The sequence below is a fragment of the Dipodomys merriami genome, unplaced genomic scaffold (assembly GCF_024711535.1).
Source record: "Dipodomys merriami isolate MVZ:Mamm:240054 unplaced genomic scaffold, mDipMer1.0.p SCAF_30, whole genome shotgun sequence".
Lineage (NCBI taxonomy): Eukaryota > Metazoa > Chordata > Mammalia > Rodentia > Heteromyidae > Dipodomys > Dipodomys merriami.
In genome coordinates, this window is record NW_027204493.1 from 3,432,542 (window position 1) to 3,460,099 (window position 27,558).

At 36.7% G+C, this 27,558-nt stretch overlaps 1 protein-coding gene across 3 annotated transcripts in view; it reads left to right on the forward strand.

Annotated features, from left to right (window-relative positions):
* The first annotated feature begins 9,154 nt into the window (after positions 1 to 9,154).
* Positions 9,155 to 27,558, forward strand: part of Spef2 (sperm flagellar 2) — a 160,717-nt gene continuing 142,313 nt past the window's right edge. For 2 of the 3 annotated variants that reach the window (XM_070041023.1, XM_070041024.1), the window contains exons 1-3: positions 9,156 to 9,343; positions 21,253 to 21,355; positions 25,452 to 25,704. In XM_070041023.1, coding sequence (XP_069897124.1) covers positions 9,286 to 9,343; positions 21,253 to 21,355; positions 25,452 to 25,704 — 414 coding nt within the window. In that variant the 5' untranslated portion in view covers positions 9,156 to 9,285. Of the gene's footprint in view, positions 9,344 to 21,252; positions 21,356 to 25,451; positions 25,705 to 27,558 lie in introns of all 3 variants that reach the window. The other variant, XM_070041026.1, reaches the window with a different exon arrangement.

The window sequence follows — 27,558 nt, forward strand, 5'->3', positions numbered from 1 at the left end:
CTCTCTTATATCTGGGTGGGTTAGAATGAATTGAATTTTTTCAGAACTGATAACAGCTTGGTAGAATAGAATATCAAATAAGTAAACTGACTTAATGAACTTCCCTTTTGTGTCTGGATCTCCCCCTAGGACAGACAACCCAGTCTCTAAGCGTTTGAGAAGATTTGATAGTTCACTTACATGGTCAGATTAGGTACTTATTAATCTAGTATGGAAGCTATTAGTAGTCAGAAGCAAGTATAACCTTTACTTTGGATTTGATTTCCTGATCATATTCAAAATAGCATGATTGGAATTTTTATTTTATAGGGTTATTTAATTTTTAATTTTAATTATCCATATTACTACCACAAGAATCCATTATACTCTCAGCACATTATATGTTGGCAACCTTCATATATTTTTATTGGTGAATATCAGTTATTCTTCTTATGTATTTATTTATTTTTGTTTCATTATTTTGAACTTTGGGCCTGGGCACTGTCCCTCAGCTCTTCAGCTCAAGGCTAGCACCCTACCACTTGAGCCACAGTGCCACTTCTTCCAATTTTCTGAGTGGTTTATTGGAGATAAGAATTTCAAGGACTTTCCTGACCAGGCTGGCTGTGAACTGCGATCCTCATATCTCAACCTCCTGAATAACTAGGATTATAAGCGTGAGCCACCAGCTCCTGGCTTTTCCTATTTATTTTGATACATTTCTTCAGATGTGTTTTTATGTTTTTTAACTTGAAAAAAGAAGGAAGAACATTAATAACCTTAACTGGCTTTGAAGTCTGCATTTGGAATGTAAGCTGCTGATAAAATCCAAAAATCTGGAATCCCCACTTCTACATACAAACATCTTCATTGAGGTATTATGAAGTATTTCATAGAAATTATTTTTGTGCCATTGCTTTGGCCGTACAGAGAAGCTTGTTTTACTGGACTCTTCTCCTAATTAAAATTAAAAGTAAACAAATGATGGAATAACTGAATCTATACTTTGTTACATTTTACTTCATGTGGGATATGTGGGATGGAAAATGCTGTTGAGATACAAGATTTTCAACCTTAATTCCTGTATTTCTTGCAAAATTAACAATGTGATTTCGTTGAAATAATAACATGCATAATTCAATAAACTTTTATTTAGTACTGTAGTGAAGTGATTACAAAGTGAAAAGTGTTTTGATTGCTTACTTTTAAAAAGCATCACATAGAGCTTCCCTATGACCCAGCAATCCTACTTTTGGGCATTTACCCAAATGATCATAAACAAGGCCATACTAAGGCTACCAGTACAACTATGTTTGTCACAGAATTATTTACTATAGCTAAGATATGGAACCAACCCAGATGCTCCTCAGAATATGAATGGATCAAGAAAATGTGGTATATATACACAATGGAATTCTATGCCTCTATCAGAAAGAATAACATCACCCCATGTGTTAGGAAATGGAAAGACCTAGAAAAAATTATATTAAGTGAAGCAAGCCAAGTCCAAAGAAACATAGATCCCATGGTTTCCCTTATTTGTAATAACTAGTACATGTATAGGATAAGTAGAAAAGGTCAAAAGCTATGTACATATGAACATATAAGATGATGTTAAGCGAAATGAACCCTAAGATAGGGACACAAATTTTTTTTCTTGCTTGCTATTGTTTCTAACATATTATAATATACCATGTGATTTTTTTTATTTCTTTGTATGTTCCTCCCCCATGGTATAACCCCTGTTTTCATTGTATTTGATGTTGATGTGCTGCATCTTGTATATATACTTCTCTAATTTGGGGAGGGGAAGGGAAAAAACAAAATGCTTAAGTAGGGACACAGGTTGACCCATTATAGCAATGAGATATACAAGAAACTATGTTGAAAACGAACTTTACAACTTTAGCTGGGGGGGGGGGAGGGGAGAGGAGGTTAGTTGTGGAGGTGGGAGGGAAGGGATGGTAGGGGACAAACAAAGGAGGAGGCAATAATGCTCTGTAAGAAATTTACTAATTACCTTGCTCGTGTAACTGTAACCCCTCTGTGCAGTATTTTTACAAAAAAATACAAAAAAAGCACCACCAAAAATTTTAAATGTGAACAGATGGATTCAAAACACCAGTGGTGATGTAACTGAGCAAAACTTAATGGATTGAAAGCTCATTCCATTTCTATTAAAACAATCCAGTAGTGCAAAACCCCTGCTATTTTCTAATGATCATGTTCTCCTTAGAAATAAGCAAGTAAGTTTATGTTAAGGAGAGACACACTGAAACTCTGCAGGAGAAGCAATTCAAAATCTCACTGTAAATGATGAAATAGAAATACACATCTAAGAGCATACACAGTGGTCACAGTGGTAGATTATATAGTTATGAGACCTCTAAAAATATATACAGCATCAGTTCCTTGAATTACTAGTCTAACAATTCAAGGAAATTACTATTGGGAAGTGGTGCCATGGCTCAAAATTGTAGAGCACTAGCCTTGAGCTGAAGAGCTCAGGGACAGTGCTCAAGTCAAGAGTTCAAGCCCCACAACCAACAAAAAAAAATATATTAGTCTGGACATGATGGGACCTTCACCTAATCAGATTATTCTTCCTTTCTAGAAGAACACTTGAATAATGACCATATAGATTCAAAGTCAGGAGAAAAGTAAAAGATAACTATTACCTTATGACTTTAGAGGTCATTAAAGTATCTAAGCATTGCATGCTGTTTTTAGTTCTAGTTGTAATATTGAGTAGTCAAACATTGGGCTTGAATGACTGCCTCCTCTAAAAGTAAGTGCTGTGTGGGAAAGAGGTTAAACCAATGATTTCAAGATTCCTCTAAAGTTGGTAACTGATTGTCCCATGGCATCCATCAGCCTGTACTGTGAAGAGAATTTTGAGGCTACATAGGAAGTAAAGATAAACTGGGTGTTTGTTGGTGGCTCTTGTCTGTAATCCTAGATCCTCAAGAGGCTGAGATCTGAGGATCTTGGTTCTAAACCAGCCTCAAGCAGACAAATCAAAGACAATCTCATCTCCTATTAACACAGTAAAAGCTAGTAGTGGTGGTATGGCTCAAGTGGTAGAGCATAAGCCTTGTTTGAAAAAGTTAAGCCAAGGCCCTTAGTTCAAGTCCCAGTAAAATGAGTCCCTTTGTGGTGGTGTAGAATTCAGTACATGCTAAACTGTGCATTGCTATTGCCATTTCAATCATGAAACATGGATGTGGCTTGAGTAATCAGGTAGTTCCTCATCTCTAAGATGGCTATCAGACACTTATTGAAGACATAAGTACATCTAATTAGAATACATTGTCACAGGTCTGCTCATCTTAATCCAAGATTAGATGCTGGAGGTTGGAAAATACTACATAGGAGGTATGTTATTCATTTCTGCTTGTATAAAATTTAGTAGTTTGTAATTCTCAAGAAACTTCCTCTATGACTCCAAATATATGGGTATAATTATTTTTTCATGACGAGCATCTGCAATGACATCTGCTCTCTATTCCTTTGGTAGGCAACTGATTTCTTCTTATTTTCTTAATAAGTCTACTTGGGATTTGATCTTGTCAAAGAAATTACTTTTAATATTTGCAATTTTCTCTATTAGAATTCTATTATTAATGTCTTTTCTGTCTGCTTCTACATTTCTCCCACATTCTACTTACTTTGTATGTGCTTCACTTTTTATTTTTATCTTTTTCAAATGAAAGTCAAAATAAATGATTTTCTATATTTTATGTTTCTTCATATAAATTTCCTCCTAATCATAATTTTAGTTTCTGATATTACTATTAGTTTCTGATAATTACTATTATTATTATTCTTCAGTAAAAAGCATTTTCTATTTTTTAATGAATTTATCATTGGCTTATTGGTTTAGAAGTGCTTTGGTTAATATACAAATACTTTAGAAATTTCCAGATATATTTCTATTTTGATTTCAATTTAGTACCACTTTGTTGTGATAGTTTACAAGATTTCAATTGCTTTAAATTTAATGACATTTATCTTAAAAGCTGAAGTGTATTTTTTTCCTTGTAACATAATTGTCTCTCTCTCTATAGATATATAAAGTACATATCTCATATACATACATATATATGAGGTACGTAATTTGTTTAACATCAATTTTTTTTGTTTTTTTTGATCAGTCTTGAACTCTGCCACAGTGCCACTTTCGATTTTCTGGCGTCATTGGAAATAAGAGTCTCCTTCCCCGGCTATCTTTAAATCACAGTCTTCAGATCTCAGCTCTTGAGTAGCTAGGATTACAGGTGCGAGTCACTAGTGCCCAGCTTAACACAATTTTTTTTTTTTTTGTCGGTCATGGGGCTTGAACTCTGGGTTTGGGCACTGTCCCTGCACTCTACAGCTCAAGGAGAGCGCTCTACTGTTTGAGCCAGAGTGCCACTTCCAGTTTTCTAGTGGTTTTTATTGGAGATAAGAGTCTCACGGACTTTCCTGCCAGGGTTGGCTTTGAACTGTGATCCTCAGATTTCAGCCTCCTGAGTAGCTAGGATTATAGGTGTGTGCCACCAGCACCTGACAACACCAATTTTTTAAGTTCTCTAAACCTTCAATGAAAGTTTTGTCTATCATCAGTTGCTGAGAGTGAAATATTAGTCTTCTTCCACTACAATTTTATAATTTTAGTGTTAATTATAAACAGGATTAATTTCTTGCATTGTCAAGTTGCTACAATTTAGAGGCTTTGTTAGTCCTTACACTATAAAGTACAGTAATTTAAAAAATACTAGTAAAAATAGTTTGAGCATGGTACCTTATACCTGTAATAGAAACTATTTAGGAGGTAGAGATCAGGAGGCTACTTGAAACCAGCCTAGGCCAAAAGTTTGCTAGACCTCCATTTCAACCAATAATTTAGGTGAGGTGATATGGCCCTGCCTTCCAGCTATGTGGAAAACACAAGTTAGAAGATCTCTGTCCTGGCCAGCCCATGGAAAATCATGAGACACTATCCAAATAATATTTAAAGCATAAAAGGACAGGGATGTGTGGCTCAAGTAATAGGAGCAACGCTGTACCGAGAGCAGTAAGTCCTGAATTCTTTTAAGTAACAGGTACTCTGTGTTCATTGAATTTTTTCCACTCTGAAGGTTGGAAATCTAATGACTCTTCTCAATGAGAAACACTTGGAATTTCCAATTATGTCTTTATATCCCGATGTGAGTACTTTATATTTGACCACCGATTCAAGGAACCCTCAGCCTCTTCTCTACATAGTTTATTCTCTGCTATCCTACCTTCCAAACTCCAGTATGATGATCATTTTACTTTAAATGCAGAGGGAATAGATCCATCCAATGACACCAAAGGCTAATAATTATAAAACGTAGTACATAGATACTAAAATGAGTGGTTTATATTTAAAGTCCTGCTGACATTCAGATTCACATCATGGCATTTATTGGATATGGGAAAATAAAACCCAAACATACAGATGTGTATCAGATGCTATTGTGCATCCCAGCTGATTCTATCACTAAGGGTTATCAATGATAGTTTTAAGAAAGCAATCTGAAAAGAAGTAAGAGAATTGAGGGTCTGGGAAGGATTGAGAGACATGGGGAGAATGATGAGAGGTAACATTGTAAGGTGCATTGTACTCATAAACTGACATATTGACTTGAAACACCTTTATACAACTACATGAAGAAAACGAAAATTCATCAGCCAATAAGAGAGAGGAATGAGGCAGTGAGTAAGAGAGCAGGGAGTATCTTACTTCAATGAAAGCAGAGGTTTGGGTACAATTGGTCAAAAAAAGAAGGCAGGAATTTGAATGGAATATTGTTATTCATAATAGAATTGTGGAATCAGAGGATCACAAAACAGAACAGAACTGAATTATGTAACAGTGAAAAAATCTGGCATATTGTAAGGAGAAACAGCAGAATGCAAGAAGATGATTCCATCACAAGTAGTCAGAACACATGATGTCTTGTTTTACATATGTGGGATAATTACATTATAATAAAGCAGACCTCAATAACAGAAGTTTAGAGGATAATGACTCTAAAGAATTATCCAAGCTGGGTGCTGGTGGCACATGCCTGTAAATCCTAACTACTCAAGAGGCTGAGAACTGAGGATGGGGCTCAAAGCCAGCCCTGGCAAGAAAGTCTGAGACTCTTTATCTCCAATTAACCACCAGAACACCAGAAGTGGCACTGTGGCTCAAAATGAAAAAGCTCCAGCCTTGAGCAAAAGAGTTCAGATTCATCACCCAGGCCCTGAAGTCAAATCCCTTGACCAACACAAATAAAATAAAATAAAGAATTATCCTACTCATCAAAACAATGATACTCAGGGGAAATATTTATAACCCTACAATAGGGTTAGCTACAACACTTGGAACAGGTAGAGATCCAACCTGCTTAGAGGCAGTCTGCAATGGGGACAGGATGTCCATCTTACCTGTATGACTGTAGTACTACTGTAAGAGCAATTTGATTGTGATCATCAAAGCTTAGTGGGCATACTAGCAATATTAAATTTCTCTTTCAAGAAAGGAAAAGGACATGGATTTGTGGTTTAAAATTTAACACCAAAAATTTAATTTCAGTTTAATTTTTTTGTTCTTTGTTTCTTGGGTCTGTTGTGGGGCTCTGGGCCTGGGTGCTGTCCCTCAGTTCTTCAGCTCAAGGTGTGTGTTCTACCTCTTGAGCTACAGCCCCACTTCCTGTTTCCCAGTGGTTTATTCAAGATAAGAGTCCCACAGACTTTTCTGCCAGGTCTGGCTTTGAACTGCAATCCTCAGATCTCAGGCTCCTGAGTAGCTAGGATTACAGGTATGAGCCACCGGCACCCAGCTCAGTTTAAATTTTATAGACTTACAAGAATGTTTTAGCTCTAACAGTTTCAGCATGAGAAATGTGAGGAGATAAAACAAGAGAGCTTGGAAAGTTGGCTTATTTGTCTCAGTTACAGAAAATATGATTTGATATATTTTCTCAGAGAACCAAGGCTTTTTTTCACTTGATTTGTTTTAAATCCAATTAGTTTCTAAGCACTCTAAATGTATACCTGGGAAAGGAAGAATCCATGTATGAGACAAACCATGCAGAACCTTGAATACAAGCAGTACAAGAGAAAGGATTATGCATGCTTCAGTGTAAAATAACAACTAAAAATTCTGAAATGAAACTGAAAATTCATAATGTTTTTGTTGTCTGCCATTAAGAAAAAAAAAGAGTGGAAGTAACTTGTTTTACTGAGAGCCTAAAGCCACATTTGAGAAAGTACCAAGAAAGGCATTATGAAGATTGCAAAAATAAGTGTCTGGCCAAGCTGTGGGCATTTGCTAAGAATTAGGTGCATGAAATGGGAGCTAAAAGGAAAGCACTTTTTTAAAAAAAAGGTTTCAGAGGAGAGTTGGGATTGGGAAGAAAAAAGAGGTCTTGAGGAAGCAGTAACTGAAAAGTTGGTCCCAAAGAACAGGCTGGATTTTATGAGAGGTAATTGTTTTTTGTTTTTGTTTTTGTTTTTGGTAGGGGAAGGATTGAAGTCTGGTGTTGAGGTAGGAAAGCTGACACCAGGGCAAGAAATGTTAGCAGGATTGCAGAGACCATCTGTGGTTTCTTGGATCAAGGCTATCTCATAAACAAGTTTCAGCAAAGTCTTTTAGGACTTCATCTTTTATCCTTTAGGAGAATGGTTTTGAAGTTTTATTGACCAAGGTAAAAATACCTTTAACTGCACACACACACACACACACACACACACACACACACACACACACACACACACATCTACATGCAATCATATGTATGTGCACAACTACGTAAAATAAAATGGTTTCATTTTCCCTCAAAATGCACACTTACATTTACTATTATTAACTGAAAGGCTCTCTTACATTGTGTTTCTTACCCTGTTTAATTTCAGGATTCTGCATTGGCCTGAAAGAATTGCATTATATGGGTTAACAGTCAGCCATGCTGTAGTGGAATTCATGAAGGTGTCTACATGGAGGAATAGAAGAGGGCTTTAGGAATATGAACTGTGTCTGTTATACAGGAGAGTCCAGAGGGGAAGAGACCAGGACACCCAGCCTTCTGGTTATTGTGGTCATGAAGGCAAACGTGTGAGGTATCAATGAACGTCAAGTGAGCAAGGCCATTGCGAAGCATGCTGAGGAAAGGTTGGAAGGTGATGACAGGGGAAATGAAAAACTGAATTAAGACATATTTAGAGGGCCAATTAAGGATTTTATAAACTTGCCATTTATGTATGAAAAAATAGTGAATTAGTCATAAAATCAAATCATATACATAAAATAATATCGCTTAAAATACTTGAAATAGTACATTGAACTCTGAGCTAAATGGAATTCCTGCAAACAGTAACAATATGCAAAAATGCACAAAGACTTCGGAGAGAAAGGAAGCAATTTGCAGAGCTTCAACTACGAGCCAGGAATTAACAAATGTAACTTTATGTAATCTTTGTAACTGTACAAGACAAATATTGATACCCTTATTCTATATAAGGAAACTGACATTCAAAGAGATTAAGTAGTTTTTCCAAAGTTAAACAGCTAGCTAAGTTAAAGAGAACTACAGTCATCAGCTGGAAAAGCTAGGGCTTTATGAAAATGCTTACAATAAGGATTAGCTTCATTTTTTAAACAAAATGAATTTCAGTAAATACGCTTTTTAAACCAGCTTGTGGCGACAACGGAACTACTTATAGCCTACCTTTGGTTAATTTGCAGAAGATAAAGATTTGTGACTCGAATGCCAGGTAAAGTTGCTTTTTGTTTCAAGAAAGAAAGGAAGGAAGGATGCAAAGAAGGAAGGAAGGGAAGGAAGGAAAGAGAAAGAAAGAAAGAAAGAAAGAAAGAAAGAAAGAAAGAAAGAAAGAAAGAAAGAAAGAAAGAAAGAAAGAAAGAAAGAAAGAAAGAAAGAAAGAAAAAAGAAAGAAGAAAGAAAGGAAGGAAGGAAGGAAGAAAGAAAGAAAGGAAGGAAGAAAGAAAGAAAGAAAGAACCCCAAAAAACAAAAAACCCCTATTCGTCTGCAAGGGCCTTGGGGCGCCTTTGGCTTCTGCGCACGCGCACGCGCACGCGCACGCGCTCGGGTCTTACCAGCCAGCAGGGGGCAGGAGCCGATTTCTGCCCGCCGCGGCTGAGCTCCAGTGTCCCTCTTCACTCAGACGTCACGGAGCTCTGGCTTGGATGTGCTTCCTTAGCAACGGGTTGTCCTGGCAACAGGAGGACGCGCGGCCGGCTAGTTCCCGGCAAGTTCGTAGCACCTGCTGGCTGAGCCCGGCGCGGGCCAGCCATGTCCGAGATCCTCTGCCAGTGGCTCAACCAGGAGCTGAGGGTGTCCCGGACCGTGAGTGAGTGACCAGGGCCGGCGGCGTGGCGCCCGGTGGGCCGTGGAAGGTGTCGGGGAGGGGGACCGGGGAGGGAGAGGGGTGCACACGTGCCAGGCCGGCCCAGCGCCAGCGCTCGCACCCCGCGCCCACGCCGGCCCCAGCGTGCCCGGCCGGCCGCCCAGCTCACGCACCCCCCCCCCCCCGGCCCTTCCATCCGCCCGCGGGCCCGGCCCCCAGTTTCTTAGCGGGGGCCGGGGCTGAGGGGTGTCCTTCTGTGTGACTCTGGCGTCGCCTGCCTCACCCCATCAGGCCTACCGTGTTCTGGCAGGACAAGGGAATGGGAAGCTCCCGAAGGAGTCGCCTGCCAGCGAGGCTCTTGGAAAGGAGGGTTTGTGTGCGATCTGCTCTGTGAAGGACCACCCGTCTTAGGGTGTGAAGCTCCAGTTGCACACACCCTAGCCATTACTGGCACGGGTTACCCTGGCTCAAAGCTGGCCTTCATCATCATCAACTTGATGTTCTGTAGGCCTTAAGTTCCCACTGAAGGCCCCTGAATCTCACTCTCCCCAGGCAGTTTTAGATTTGATGACAGACAGCACTACAGAGCACTCTGTTGTTCCCTCCGGGGAGGCCTTACTTCCAGCTGCTGTTCAGGGAAGGCCACTCCTGTCTAACTGACGTAACTGCTGACTGCTGACTTGCTGCCATGGGTACAGTGGTGTCAGCTGAGCCTTAGGTGGTCTGTACAAGCAGCTGGCACTGTAGTGCATCGGATGGTGGGATGTATTTATTATCTGCAGGAGGAAGTTAACACTGAGCATTTATCTCCAGCTGAGTATTTGGCCAAATCCCATCCACACCCTAAGAGCAGCAGTAAATGATTCCCCAGAGTTGCACTCCACTGTGATCAGATGAATTCCCAACTATAGTATGATGCTGACTTCAGGTCAATATTAGAGTTTTCACATTTTTTTTCTTCTTTCATCGTGAAGTCCAAACAACAATATCTCGCCCTAAAGCTGTTCTCTGCCAAAGGAGCAGAAGTTACTAATTGCTTGATTTAATTTGATTTATTTTTTAATTAGTAAAACAGCCGTTGCTCAAGTGCCTAGAACTGTCTTGAAGATTACAACACTTTGGGGAGGGGAGTCAAAGACAAATAGAATTAATAAGAACCATAAAAACAATGGATTCTATTATAATTCTATAGAGTTGGGGGAATTTTGGTTTGGGGAGGGAGAAGAAGAATGACTTCATTCTTTGAAGAATGAAAGCTCCAGAGGTTTTAAAGTAAGAATTATAGCACCATAAACTATGAATGGAAAATCCTCAGCATCTGCTTTCCCAATGCATAAACCTGGAAGCAGTTAACTGAGACACACCATCCTAATTCCTTTTCCCTTGCCAGAAATACTTATTCAACTGCTGAAAAAATGTACAAGGAGATAATATTTGAGGGCTTTTCAAGGTACATAGAACACAGTCAACCCCCTGTTTGGAGGAAAACAAGATAGGATCTCTACCTAAGGCAGAGAGTCTGCTCCAGATGTCTCCTTATTAGACCATCTCTACTGTGCAATGGAAAACTTTGAGCAGTTTGTGGATATATTGAGGAGGTCCAGTGTGTGTACTCTGAACAAAGTAATTTGGCTATTTCTGGGTAAAGACAAGGGTTTACAGGCCAGACTGAGTGGGTTGAAATATCTTACCACTTATTAATTGGTAAGCTCAGATAAGTTATTTCCCTAAATTTCATCATAATTAAAAACAGCACTCAATGGCAGCGATGGGAGGGAGGGAATGAGCAGGAAAGAGGGAACAGCTGATGCTAAGCAAAAGGAAAGAATGTACATACCACCTGATGTGGAAGAAATAAGTGTATTGTCAATGCTCATAGAACTCATAAACTTTATAAACCACAATAAGGACAATTTGCTCCATGAAGGTTAGAATGTGTTTGTGACTTTAAGTATCACTATCCCACACTACTGTGAAATTTGTGAAATTTATGTAATCACTTAATCACAATAAAATAATTGCAAAATACAGCACTAAAGTGATACTTCATCTGGATATGTCAAAATTAAATGAGATAATCAATGTAAATCTTTTGAACAGTAAATAGTGTATGCTATTGTCAGAACCTGTCACATGAAAACAAAGCAACAATACCAAAGGATGTTTCAATAGGATGCCTATTATATTAATTATAGGGCAAACAGAGACATCTGAAACGATCTGAATATCCTTCAGATAAACGATGGCTTATTCAATTATTCATTTCTATGCAAGTATAGAAAGAATGACTCATTGCTTTAAGTTTTGACCTAAATGATTTTCAGGTATTTAGCTCACACAAAATCAAATGGCCACAGCTCATTATTCTTACTAGAACTATAGTTTGTAGCAACCAGAAACACAAATTTGAATATGGAAAGTTTTAACTATTGATCTAGAGTCAAGTATGCAAAGACATGGACTGGGCAGTTGACATACATAGCATATGCACATAGTAGTTTATAAGAGTAGAGGAAAGTATGGTAGAAATGAATCCTTGCATAGGTACTGGTTACTTTAGCAGAGCCCAGATTAGTAGCTTTCGTTTGTACATGTCTCCAATGTGTTGCTTGTATTGCTTTCAGACAATGAAAAAATACACAATATAGCATGAACAATGAAAAATTTATGAAAAAAAAAGAAGAGTCAAGTGCCCAAAGTGGATTAATTAGTGTTTGATTAGGAGTGGTTCAGTCTATTCATTGTTTGTGGGGCAAAGAAATAGAATAATAAGGACAAACAAGTTCCTTATTAACAGTTCCATTATTAGAGAGGCAGTAAAAGCAAATTCATTTCTGGACTATTCTGAATGGTTCATGAGAATCTGGATAAAACATATTATATTGCATGTTTTGTTGCCTGGATTAGCCTGGATATCTACAATAGAGAAAACTCATTCCAATAATCTCATTTGAGTATAGTCGTTTTGTACTTAGAAAGGTGATAATGCAAAGAGTCCTTGGAATCCCTGGAGAATTAATTAATTTCAACACAGGAAGATTCCAAGATATAAAAGCAACGCTAATAATCCTCAGCAAGTTAGATTTAATGAGGCCATTTCTCCTGGAAAACAAGTCTTAGACATATATTTTAGTGCAAATACCTTGGAAATAAAAGATAGTCAATGCACAGTTCCAGCTGAAATTCAGGAAATAGTTTTACAATGAAAAGCAGCTTAGAGGAATTGAAAGATTTTTTTTCTGTAACTTGTTTTAAGAACTCTTGTTTTTTTTTTAAAGAGTAAACATTGCCTTTGTTTTATATAACATACAGATTTGTGGTAAGAAGATACTGAGTGCCATAACTGAATATTCTCTGTAAGTGAATAGATGCCTTCAAATTCCATGTACAGTACCTGCAAGACTCTTTGCCATGATAGTTGTAAAAACCAGTCCACATCCTTTTGGATTTGGAATGTGGCTACATGGAAAATTGTGGCTACTTCTACTATGCATATTTAAACAATTTCTCTAGTCAGACATAATTATTAATTTGAAATAGAGAAAAGGTTGAGTTTAAAACTAGTAATAATATTCTCTTGATCCCACATTTTACACACTTATTTATGTGCAAACATTTTTATATTTAATAATGACTCAAATTTGGGAGAGTCTTCAATGAACTTGTGAATGAAATGAGTATCTACTATATAACCAATCAATATTATCTCAACTGTATTTCCTGTTTCTCAGTTTTGAATATTGTCTCTGACAGTGCCTATCAAATAGTAGACATGTAGTAATTTCTATGACTTAACGATACGTGAGTGAAGCAAAAATAAAATGTGCTTTAAATTGATTTGTTCATTTTGAGAAATTTGACTGTGTTCTTTGAATCTCAGTTGTGTGATTTCAGAAGCTTAGTCCCATTACTTTAAGCAATTTTTGGGAATTGTTTTACATTAATTGAAATTATTATTATTGTAATTATTGACAAAACATGGCTTCAACTTAAGGACTTACATTCTTGCTCACAACTGGTACACTACCACTTGAGCCTTGCCTTTTGTCCAGCATTTTGTTGGTTAATTACAGAGAGAGAGCCTCACAGACCTTTTCTGCCAGGTTGGCATTGAACCATGAATCCTTCAGGTATTCAAATCTTCTGAGAAACTAGAATTATAGAGGTGACATACTAGCACATGGCTTGGAATCTTTTCCTTCTTTTTCTTCTTCTCCTCCTCCTTCTTCCTCCTCCCCCTGTCCTCCTCCTCCTCCCCATCCCTCCTCCTCCTCCTCCTGTCACCCCCTCCTCCTCCTCCTGTTCCTCCTCCTCTCCTTCTCCTCCTCCTCCTCCTCCTCCTCCTCCTCCTCCTCCTCTTCTCCTTCTCCTTCTCCTTCCTCTTCCTCTTCCTCTTCTTTTCTCGTGCTGGTCATGGGGCTTGAATAAGGGCTTGGGCACTGTCCCTGAGCTCTTTTACTTGAGTCTAGCACTACCACTTAAGCCATAGCTCCACTTCTGGCTTTTTGGTTAATTGATGGTAAGAGTCTCACAGAGTTTTCTGTCCAGGCTGGCTTTGAACCATCATCCTCAAATCTCAGCCTCCTGAACAGCTAGGATTATAGGCATGAGCTACCAGAGCCCAACTGCAATTTATCTTTTAAGTTTTATAGGCTATGATAAGAATTTCTCATGGAAGAAAGCCCATAAATAATTAACACTGGTAAATTAACATGGCTCATGGCCTTAGTATTCTGGTTTACTGGAGGAAAGACCAAGTTCACACCAGATTACTGATGGACTACCAGAAATTAAGCAATATCAAAAGCATCTCAAGTCAGTATTTGATTTTTCCCCTAAGTTGCATATCTACCCATTGTACTTAAGAAATGTACTATTTAATAGTATTTTAAATAGTATTTAATAGTATTTTAATACACTAGTATTTAATAATATTTTCAGATTTTTTTTCACTAAAAGCTTCTGAATTTAAAAATCTCTGAATTCTAGAGCATATCTTTAAATTTTGTTCGAGACACTAAATATGTAGTCTTTGTTTATTGCTTTGTTTTTCTGTTTTTGCTTTATGGTGGTTGTGGGGTTTGAGCATAAGGTTTCACACTTATGCTCAAAGATGATATGATAAAGAGACTTTATCACTCTGGTCACCCTGCATTGATTTTTTATAGGTGAAATTTCATAAATGGCAAATGCAATCCCTTTATATATAAACTATTTGTAGTATTTGTTTTGGAGAATGATATTTTCTATACTTTGCCTTATATTTTATGGGCATAATTATTTGAATCCTGTATTAACTAGACTTGGTTGATTTATTCATAGATGTAGGCTTTTTAAATAAAAATCAACTCCCAGACTTTAAGAATAGAGATATTAAAGCATTGCTGAATATATTTTATAATGTGTTGTGATGATTGTATAATGTTATAAAGTAATATAATTTAGATCTGAAAGAGAATCTTAGAAATTGACATGGTTTGACAGTCTCCTCCAAAACTTACATTGATATTTAATAGCCATGCTAATGGTATTAACAGTGGAATCTTTACAAAGTGTTTGGATCAAGAGGGCTCTGCCATCAGCAATGGATTAAGGCAATCACTGTGGAAAAGATTTACTTATCTCCAGAGGAGGCTCCTGACCAAAGGATAAATTTGGCTTCTATCCCTTCTCAGTTTGTAGAACTCTTGATTTTCCACCTCTGCCATGTTTTGATGCAGAAAGAAAGCACTTGACAGATGCCAACACTTTAATACATCTAAAACTGTGGGAAAATATTAATTAAAAAATTACAATGTACTGTGGTATTCTGTAATAGCAACAGCAAACAAGCCAAGGCACACACCATTCATTTTCTTTGGCAGATGAATTATATCAGATATATTTGGAGTTTTGTTTAGCGTTGTTAGGTTGGAATACCAGTACTTCTTTTAATTGAGTATCCTTGAAGTACACGTTTTCTCAAACAGCAGCTTTCAAGGTCATTAGAAAATATGTTGCTTCTAGTAGAAAACAAAAATATTTTGATAATTTCTTGCTAGCTCAGCAGAATTTTTAAAATTACAACTTTCATTTACTAGAAATCCACACAGCAAATACCAGCAGAAGACTAGCTAGTGTGTACATCAAAGCTTTAAGATACACATTTCCAAGAAGATCAGGATACCCAGTATTTTCATAATAGAACAAAATTATGATATACACATTCAATTTCAGATAATAAGTCCTGAGAAATATGGAGAAAGCCTTCAATGGAGACAGTTTGAAAAGGCTGACCACCCTGAAAAAAATGTTGCCACATGATCCAAAGACTGTAGGAACCATTTATAGCTGCATGTAGCTGGATTGACTGAGATGTTTCAGTGGAAGAACGTCTCACAAGGGACCTGTGGGACATTGCTCTAAGAGTTAGGTGGGCTCAAGTTCAGAAAAGGTTCCAGGAAAGACTGCTTTACTCTGAGTTTACTCCTGCCATGACTCCCTTTCCCCTCCCAGTTCTGAAACTTGAACCCAGTGCCTTGCCTTTTGCTTATTGATTAGAGATGGCTTCTCATGGATTTTTGTTCAGAATTATGATCCTCCATGTCTCAGCCTCGTGAGTTAAAAGTTACAGGCATGAGCCACCAGCACCTTACTCTGTGACTCAGTTTTCAAGTGGATCTTATCTAGAAAGGGATAGAACGAAGCAAGGCAGAATAACCTGGTGTTAATAAAGCACTGACAATCACCCGTATTAGTGAGAATAGGAGGATTGGGGGCCACTTTCGTGTTTTGGTCAATTTTTTATTTTTTCTAAGTTCAAACAGATTAATAGAAGCATTTTGTTTCTATTTTGATCTATCAGGGCTACCAGGTAGCCTTGTCTGATATTGGGGTTCTGTGAAATGGTTAGGTTCAACAGGAGAATGCCAAGACCTGCCTGTGCGTGCCTGGCCAGCTCTAGGAATGCCAAAGCCTTGTAAGCCACACCACTTCCCAGCCATCAAAAGTTGCTTTTCTAAAGTGGAGCGCCGGTGGCTCACACCTGTAATCTTAGCTACTCAGGAGGCTGAGATCTGAGGATCACAGTTCAAAGCCAGCAGGGGCAGGAAAGTCTATGAGACTCTTATCTCCAATAAACCACTAGAAAACTGGGAGTGGTGCTGTGGCTCAAGCGGCAGAGTGCTTGCCTTGAGCTGAAGAGCTGAGTGAGGGACAGCAGCCAGGCCCAGAGTTCAAGACCCATGAACAACAACAAAAAAGTTGCTTTTCTTTCTCTGAAATAAAAGTAAATTTTCTTGTAATGCAGACTAGGCTTTTGCTCCTCCAATGAAAGCAGAGCAAAGGTCATGAGCATAAAGTACCTCATCTGTAATTCCAAAACCCAGACAACTCTGAACATTCACACTTTGCTCTTTATTAATTTGGCAATACAACCTGACTATAAACACTAGGAGGCATTTAATCTTTATCTACCCTCTTAAAGGTGAATACTTTACTGTTTTGCCATAGAAATCAACTGGTTCCAGGTACTTACCTGCAGCAGTGCTATATCTTATCTGCCCCTAAGTGTGGGACTGTATCTAAGTTTCAGGAAACTGTCACATATTTGCTTTCTCAATACTAAGATGCTGTTTTAGCAAGTGTGCATGTGTTATAGTCATTTAACATCTATTACTGAATGTGCAGATTATGTAAGTAATAAATGCTACCTATATGCTTAAATTAGAAAATGACAGTAATAATATAAATGTCATTGAACAATTACTATGGGCCAAGTATTAGGCTAAACATTATACATATAATGTATCACTTAATTCTCTAAACACCTCTTATGAGTTAGAGTCTACCACTCTCCCACTTTTATAAATGAGGAACTCTAGTTGTCTAAAGTTCCCATGGTTAAGGGACTTATATGTGAGTGAGGAGTTAAAGAGAAACTTTTTTCCAGGGCTTGCATTCTATTCATTATTACTACTACTAGTTGGCTTTCAGGGCCTTCTGCTTAATGCCACGTTATTAGAGAAGTACATGAACCATTTCACCTGCTGTCTGAGCCTTACAGTCTAACCACAAAGGCCTATCAAAGATTTTATCAAAAAGAAACTTCACTGATGGGACCCACCCAGATATGTGGCTTCAACGATCAGAGGTGGGACTGAGTTGTTGTTATACCACTGAAATCCCAGTTGAAAATCACTTGGGGACAATGAAAATTACTACTGGGCTGCTGTCATCTATTGATTTCTTATTCATTATTTACTGTCTGGATTCAAATCATGACTTCTTCTGTTAGTACAGACTTAACTTATAGAAGAAAACTCAGTAAACCAAAACTTTAAAAAATCTTTCTTTTTTCTTTTCTTCCCCCATTATCCTCTTCCTTTTCCTCCTTGTTCATTTTAGGCTTCTCATTCTTTGTTTCTAAAGATACTTTTTCTTCATCTTTTCCCATGCCTTCTTGAATGTATGCTTTTTTGTTCCTTGTCCTTCATTAAATTTCCCCTTTTTTGTTTTTTGTCGTCTGTCATACTTGCTTATTTATTGCAAACAATCCTGACAGTAAAATACATGTATTTTCTGTCTTTATTTGACTTTTATAATACAAGCCTTTCTATTTTATTCATATCAGAATTGTTCTTTTAATATGCTATGCCATTTCAAAGGAGGTAGATTACAATTTTATTTTGGAAGTGACCTTCTTTAGCAAATAGTTTGCTACAGGTCATTTATCTGTGTCATTGATGAGGATGAGATCGAATTAATTTATCCCACAGTTATTCATGAGCCAGATTTCAACCTAAAAAGCAGGTCAGAGTTCAAGCTCTAGAGGAAGGCAGGAAGTGGAGGAGATGACCTGAGGCTAACATAGCAACAATTCCTGACCAGGATACTATACACCAGAAATGACCGGAAAGGAGACCAAATGCCTAAAGGCCTATGGCCAGGAAGAAAGCTACATGATAATGTAATGATCAGTCTAGGTGGAACCTTTCATTAGAAAACTAAGAGAATAAGGCAGGCCTAGGGAAAACAGATCTGAAGAAAATAAAAGAGAGGGAAGGGCACACAGAAGAGGTAGAAGGCAGAGCCTAGGCAAACTAGGTGGCACACTGAAGATAGTGGCGGCACCCCGAGTTAGCAAGGGGTTTGGGGAAGGAAGGAGAAGGTAGTACTGGTGAAGTAATGGCTCACTTCTTTCTGGTAAAGCAGAGGTACCAGTTCTTTTTTTTTTTTTGGGGGTCCGGTCGTGGGGCCTGAACTCTGGGCCTGGGCGCTGTCCCTCAGCTCTTCAACTCAAGGCTAGCGCTCTACCACTTGAGCCACAGCACCACTTCTGGCTTTTTTTTTTCTTTTTGTTTATGTGGTGCTGAGGAATCGAACCCAGGGCCTCATGCATGCAAGGCAAGCGCTCTACTACTGAGTCACCTTCCCAGCCCCGAGGTACCAGTTCTTTACGTATATTTTTCTCAAGAATAACATCCATGTTTCAGATTATGACACAGTTTTACAAACTCAGATAAAACCTATAAGGAAGGGCATCAAACCCTCTACTTTTAAAAGTACACCATCTTATAGAATGAGATAATCATGCCCTGAGTAGTTTTAAAATTGTGATAAATGGATCTGCATGAGAACAAGCTCACCTAACTCTCATATTTCAGTAAGAATAAGTATATACCCTTCTATAAATCATGGCTGAACATAAATTTACATGGTTAGAATCTTTCAGTTTCTAAGTGTTTGCAAAAAATTATTTTTAGTTTTCTGAAAGCATTTTGTATCCTAAAGGCTTCATAACTTGTTTTCTATTGTACATTCAAGCTTACATAAGCTTATTGTTAGATTTCAGAGCTAGTCAGTTCTGAGGCTCACCTCAAGTGAGTTGAGTCAAAGAGAATAGCTCACATCTTTTCCAACTTTTTATGTATTGCATCAATGAAGACTTGGGATACTTTTCATAGAATTGAGTTCTATCAGAAAAAAATATGGACTGATAATCTATACACCAAAGAACCTTTTGATTATGCTGATGTGGGGTCTGCTGAGAAAATATCTCTTCAGTGGCCTCTATAGGGCATCACACTCAAAACACTGCAACCAGAACCAAGCACAAACTCTACACATCATGAACAAAGCTATTCTTCATAATCTTCATATTACCACTTCATTAGTCAGCTAGAAAAAGCTGAAGGATCTGGTATAGCTGGGCATGATACTGCAGTCATGTCTAGTGTTTTGAAAAAGAATAAAGGGTGTGTATGGGAGGAATGGGAGAAAATAGTGAAAGGGACAATAGCAATCAAAATACATTCCATTTTTCAAATTGCATGTTGAGTGGTAATCCTTTTGTGCAACTACAATAATAAAAAATCTTAAAAGGGAGAATGGAAGCACGTTCAAGATTTATGGAAGATTGTGAAATCACTTGAACTCTGATAGCTTTGGCAGATGATAATGTTTATTTGTCTATCAGTTTTTATATATTGTACTTAAATGCTGTATAATTCTGCACCTTTCATTTCATAAAATATTTACAAGTGGCCCAAAACCAAGGACATTTTTTCTTCAAAAAGGGCATATTATTTTGAAACTTTAAATGTACTTATCATTTTGTGCTCCACCCTATGTATGTAGTAGATATGGTGCCAGTGATTCTCATATAATACCTGTAATTTTTAACAATGGAATTCTATTCAACATCAACCAAATGGATGAAATCCTTAGTCCGTAACAACTACAACATAGTTGGTACTGGAGATCATTATGTTACATGACATAAACCAGGCATAGAAAGGAAAATTATCTCCTAGAAGCTAGAGTAGAATGGTGGTTATCAGAGACTACAGAGTAAGAAGGGCAGGATGGTGGTGGCTTGGTAAACCATTACTTAGTTACAGGGAGGCAGGAGCAAGCGTAAGTGTGCAGTATGATGACTACAAATTATAAAAACCAACATACATTTCAAAAAGTGGATATAGTGGCACAGTATTAGCCTACCAAGGCTGAGACCTTCAGTTCAACCTTGGTACCACCAACAAACAAATGACAATAAGAAATACGCTAGAAAGAAAGGATTATGAGGTGTTTGAGGATACAGAGACATTTACCAGAACTTGAATATTATGCTATATACATCATGTTAATTCCATGAAGGTGTATGTTTATATTTATATGGATCAGTCAAAATACACTAACCAAAAGTTGAAATAACCCTGCAAAATATAGATCTGGTTCCTCTATTCTAGAGACAAAAGAGGCAGAAACTCAGAAAGATTAAGCAATTTACCCAACATCAAATAGCTAGTAATGGGCAGAGGACCAACATTATGATACAGAGTTACTGGTTCCAAAGTGAATTTTCATCACTGAAAAGGACAAAGAAATGAATTGTGAAAATCAGAAACATGAAGCAAGCACTTGAATATGAAGATGTTCAATAGGGATTGCATTAAAAGACAAAATGATTTTACCAAATGCAAACATTCCATTGCTCTGCAGGTTTAAAATTAAATCTTCACTTAAAAAGTTAGATTTCATTTTACTTGGCAATCTAAAATGTGTTGCCTTCATTGGCTGTAGGAAAAGTTAAGTATTAGAATGTAATTTTTATTTTTAAAAACCTTTGTTTTTGCATCTAAATTTATTTATAAAGTTATTTATTTATATATTTATTTATAAATTATATTGGCTGTATTTTCCTTTATTTTGATCAGAAATTATTTTCCTCTTCTTTCAAAAGTTTATCAGCTATTGATTTATCTTTGGGATCAGTCTGTCTACTGTTAATTTAAATTTTCTTCTCTGTTTATTTAAATATATTTCAAGAAGCACACTATTTTGAGTTAAGCTAAATGATGAAGTTTGACTGTATGTAAACGTTATGTTGCAACATTACATTCACTTTTCTATCCCAATATTTTAAAACTTAGATCCCAAGTCATTTGCAAAGGCATTTTCCAATGGTTACCTGATTGGAGAAGTCCTGAACAAGTTTGAACTTCAAGATGATTTTTCAGAATTTTCAGAGAGCAGGTTAGTGAGATTTTCTTATTTCAAAAAAGTCATTTCCTTAAGCATTTGAATATTTATTGTTCCAGGAGTACAAAAGAGAGAACGTTACATGGTTGCTGCAGACTTCATCTCCAGATAGTATTCATTTCAATATCTTCCATCTATTCCTGCAATGATAGACAGTTATTTCCTCTTTTGTTAAATGATTCTTCCTTCTTTTACAGTTGAAATAGGATAGTATACCTTGTTATAGCAGGAGTATTCTTTGTGTTTCAAAAAAATAAAATTGACCTTAGCTAATAAAAATGCATAGTGTTTTAGCAGCTATAATGAGATAATTCTTAGAACATGGCTTACCATTTTAAAGTACATTCATATATTAAATGTATTAGCAACCATCACCACTAACTACTGAGCTCCTTGTTATATCCTAATGTATTTCCTGTCTGAATGAATCTAATCTACTTCAAGTGACCTTACTTCCTGTTTACAAATTTGAATGTTCTAACAAGTTTATATCAATGGAATAGGAAAATATATCACATTTTGTGCTGTTTTTTCCACTTAAAGTAATGTTTTCAGTGGTTTTAAGGTCCATTAATATTATCGTTATTTCAAATTACTTATTTCAGTTATATGGGGATAGTATGTCATGTTTCTTTTATCCATCTATAAATTGATGGGTGTTTGACTTTCAACCTCTTAGGAATAATGTGCATTTTGATTTTACAAAGATATGTTGAATCTACTGTGTATTCTTCTGTGGGCAGTATATAATTAGATTATACACTGAATTCTGCTATATATTAGGATGTTTGCTGTCTCACAGATCTTCGTTATTCTTTCTTCTGTTATTCTTGATGATCCACAACAAATACATTTTATTTTAACCTGGTGCTTTCTACTCAAATATTCCTTTGTTGTGTTTGCCTACACAGAGCCTCACCTATGTGGCAATATTTCTGAAGCAAAAAAATCCTAATGCTTCCATTGCAGTGATGAATCATTCTTTCACAAGTCCAGATGTGTTACATGTGTTAAGGAGCATATGACACAATAGGCATCATACCAACCCCTTTTGTGTGAATCCTAGCCAGTTTCTTCAGTTTCTAGGGTGCTAGATATCATTACACTCGGAACCGACAGCTCCTATCACGTGTCTCCCTTAAGGAGATGGAATACAAGCAATATCACAGTGAGCCTCAGCTATCTCCTCGGCCTGAACTCCCCATGTCCCTTCTGTTGCTACCAGGAGAAGCAGGAGCAGCCTTCAAAGTGTAAGAATTCCAGGACAGACAATGTCCATTCCCTCCCTTTAATTTTGTGCACTCTCAAGAATTCTCAAATGCATAGACTGGCTTATAGAGACTTGGATAAAACCAGGTTTCTGATCTCTTTATTATTATTGTTTTTCCACTGAAAGGCATAGCAGTTTATGAAACAAGGAGGAGACTTGCTTTAACTGACTCCCAAATATCATCCATCTTCAAGTCTTGCATTATCCTATTGTTTAAATAAAGCAAGGATGAATAGATCTATGGCTATGATCTTCATAATAGTGTGATTCGTGGGGAAAGATGCTTTGTTGTCAGCCCATTTATAAGGCACTTTTGTAATACTTTTAATTTCTTCAATCTGAAAATAGTAAAACTATGTGCTAGAAAGACTTGAAGTCATGCATCTTAGAAATAACTCAACTTTAAGAGTAGTTCATCTAACTCAGAAATACTTCTCTTCCGAAGAATATTTTTAGGTTTTAATAAAAGGTGAGCATGCCTATCACCAGTGGCTCACACAATGTAATCCCAGCTCCTCAGAAGGCTGAGATTTGAGGATTGTAGTTCAAAGCCAGCATGAATAGGAAAGCCTCAGAGATTCTTATATCCAATTAATCACCAAAAAGCTGGAAGTGAAGCTGTGGCTCAAGTGGTAGAGCACTATTTTGAACCAAAAAAAAAACTCTGGAACAGCACGCAAGCCCTGAGTGCAAGCCCCGTGACTGGCACTAAATAAATAAATAAATAAAGTTAAGCAGAAAACAGTTGAGCAATGAGAAGATTCATTCAAAGGAAAAGTAAACAATGTTTCTGGGAAGTTAGGTGAGCCTACTTATCTTTCAAGAAGTATTCTCTGAGCTGGGCTCTGGTGGCTCTCTGGACAGATAGCAAGGAGGGAAGGAAGTCCCTTGGCACATAAGCACTACAAGTAGAGAGCAAGATGTCTTTTCCCAGAACATATTTCTCATTCCCTCAGAGACAATATTGACATCATATGCTCTGCCTCAAGAGCAGAGAAATCCCAGTAGTTCTTTTTTTTCTGTGTTCATAAAAAAACAGCTATTGCTTATCTTGTTATGTTAATTGTGCACATGCTTTAATGTTATATGCTTCCACCAGTTTACACAGTTATGTTCCACAAGTACAACTTGATTGATTGGACTGGAAATTTAGAATATTCCGAAGAATGTATATAAAGAAGTCATGTAATACTTTTGAATACTTTGGCTAATCAATATAAAAACATTTAAAATCCTAATTTTTACATTAGATTGCATTCTGGAAGCCATGTAATATGAATGAGAGGAGGGACTATAAATATGTTCTTTGATTTTCTTGAATACAGGGCTAAGCCTTGACAAAATTTGGAGATGGCCAATGTTTGCCTCCAGTGTTTGTCCCTAACTCATGTGGCACTATATGCGACCCAGAGCAAAGCTCTGACAGGTGCCTCTCAAGTCCCCCATCTCTAATACTGGCAAAGGGTGAGCCTTAAGGGTCTCATAACGACTGTTTCCTAAGACACTCAAAGCAATTGCAATTCTCTGTTTTAAGAGAGAACATTTTTGGTGGGAAGTGTATAGAACTTCAACTTTGATTGAAGTGGATTCAATTAATTTTTTACATTTAAAAATGTTGCTGAATGCTACAAGATAAGGAAAAAACATTTTGTGTCTAGTTTTCTCATTAAGGGGCATGAGAATTGAAAATATATTTAACATACTTTGTCATCAGCTTCATATCTTAACAGCCTTAAATCATTTGAAACTGCTACTGTAATCCTTATCTCCATTCATTACTACTTTGTAACACATCTATCTTTCTCAGTATTACCCTGCTAAAGGCCTGTAACTATAACTTACTTCTTTCTTGCTTTCTTGCTTCTTGTCGGTTGTGGGGCTTAAACTCTGGGCCTGGGTGCTGTCCCTCAGCTCTTCAGCTCAAGGCTAGCAAGCACTCTACCACTTGAGCCACAGCACCACTTCCATTTTTTCTGAGTGGTTTATTGGAGATAAGAGTCTCACACTTTCCTGCCCAGGCTGGCTTTGAACCATGATCCTCAGATCTCAGCCTCCTGAGTAGCTAGGATTACAGGGGTGAGCCACTGGCACCTGGCCAACTCACTCATTTTTTAAGTTTTGAAACCCTAATACATCTTGGTATTTAGTACAGTGTTAACTGAAGGAACAAATTAATGGATTTCTTTTAGAAAAGGCATCTAAAAATGTAATAATATAAAATATCGCTTCTAGTTAGAATGTCTATTATTTTAAAGTAGTAATACAAACTATATGATATATTAATTTATAATGATTCATAATTTATATATTAAATTTATGATACATAATTTTATTGTATAAATAATATTTTTAGTTAAATAATTTTAGCAATGCCTACGAGAATCATTGCTAGAAATTTCAACAAAGGATTTGAAATATCTTCGGATTCTAGCAATAATATCATTTAAAGAAATAGACATTAAGTTAAAATTTTGTCTTTAGAGTAAATATTTTTCAAAATTATAGTTAAAATTTTCCATATGGAAGAAAGAACTTAGTTACTTTTTGTATTTACTTCCTTTAAAAATTCTCAATTTAGAGCATATAATTGAATAAAATTAGTGAATTGAATGTAACCATTCAAGAGAAATAAACAAAGTTCAGGTAGACATATCTAATTTAAAAATTCTCAATGTATTTTCATTCTGAGTGGTCTTACAGAGAAATGGTACATTTAAAAGAACATTGGACAATTCATAATATTATATTATGGTAAAACTTACAAAATTCTATGCTTTTTCAGTACTATCATCTAATTATATGAATTATTTTCATGTCCAGGGTGGCTACTGCCAAACTTAATAATTTTTCCCGCTTGGAGCCAACACTCCACCTTTTGGGCGTGCAGTTTGATCAGAATGTGGCCCAAAGCATCATCACAGAGAAGCCTGGGGCAGCAACCAAACTTTTATATCAATTGTACATTGCTCTTCAGAGAAAAAAGAAAAGTGGACTGACAGGCATAGAAATACAAGCTTTGCAGCCTCAGACAACTTCAAGACTTCAAAACATGAAGAGCGAAGCTTTTCGAGAGGTAGGTACATAAAGATGCCTAACATCTCAACAAACTTGATACAGTGAAATAATGTTATATTCTCAAAACAATCTTACTGTGTAAATATGTTCCTATGTATGTTACTAGCCAGACTTAGTTTTTTTTTTCATTCAAGCAGGATAATTATTTTGTATTGTAAAGGTGATGAACAGAAAAGGGTTATAGTTTCATAAGTAAAGTAATGAGTCCATTTCTTTTCAAACTTAGTTTTAAGATTTTGAATTCATTTATGCAGTTGTGATGTCACCTTTTCTCCCTCTCCACAATTTTCATAGCTTTTCAAATTCTGCCCTCATTCTCAGTTACTTTTTGTGCTAATGTGGTTACCTGATCTATTAATTGGTTCCCTGAATTTCAGAATTACTAATAGCGGCAAAATCCTTCCAGGTGTATCTCCTCTAAATTCCACATTCACCAAATTCTTTGGCTTAATCTCTATTTTAAATACATCCTGTTTTTAACTTGGATTGACCTTCAAAGCTTTTCACTAAACAGTGTCCACTCTCCTAACATTCTTCATACTTTCCAGGTAAAGTCCATATTAATTGACAGTGTATCCTTGAATATGAGTCACATACTCCTGCTCTTCCTTCCCTACTGTCTTCTCATTCTTTCTTCCCTAACTTCTTTTTTTACTTATGCTGTTCAGCCTTCTGACATACATAAATTCTCCCTGTAAGTCTCCTGATACTGGTATTGTTGAGTAACCATTTTTGTCATATGACTCCAAGGATTTTAGTATTTCATCTCTGTGTATATATCTAGTTGACAATTATACTTAGTAAATATGTTTAGATTTAATAATTATAACTTTTAGTTAACAATTCTTCAAGTTCCTGCTCTGCTTCCTTATAGTGATTGACGTACATTAACTTTTTCATGTTTTGGTGTTGATGAAAAGTATTAAATATAAATGTGGATAATTAAAATTTTAAGTCAATTTTTAAAGTAGAATTGACATGGTGGATATGACAACATCTCCACTTTCAGACTGATACATTCTTAATGGACATCTTTATAGACCTGGTAGCTAAATAGATTTACACAAATTGGTTTCTAGAAATTACATTAGGCTTACAGCTGAGTAATACAGAATTGTGTCCTTCCTCTTTCACATACAAACTGGTTAACTTGGAGCCAGTCCCTGAGAAACTTTCAAACTCTATTTTCTCAACTGTATAAACCAAGAAGTACTGTATCTACCTACTTGAACACTGCACTTTTGTATAACCTTAAGAAGTCCATATATAACCAAGTGGAAAGAATGTGCAATACTGTGTAAAGCCAGGGCAACCTTCCAGAGTCAATCATTAAGTAGATATTTATTAGATCTCTACATTGTCAAGCACTTGCAAATGAACAATACTTGGGAAAGTTCTGAACTCTTCTAGACTATATATTTGGAAGAAACAAATGTTTTTGTAGAATTGTATATGTTGCAGTGGTTTAAAGAGGAGGTAGAAATGATGAAGAAGGGGACATAAATTATTTTATCAATGAATGCAGAGGAAAAGGAAATGAAAAAATATGAACAATACTTGAGGCTTGCCAGAAGTATGAGACTATATATTTGATGGACATAGAAACTAGGACAACTAGTAAGTTGAGAAATAAAGTCAGTAGTAGGAGACAGAAATGATATAAGTGCCAAATGGAAAGAGATCCTCAGGGGAAGAAAAGAGTAAAAGGGAACCAATGGTTTGTGCAGAAGAGGGTTTAAAGAAGTAGAGATGCTAAATCTGGACAGGCAGATTGCCAGTATATAGAAGTATTAATGATTACTGAAGTTTATTGATAGTACAAAGTAATATACCAAGCCCTGATCTGGGTGGC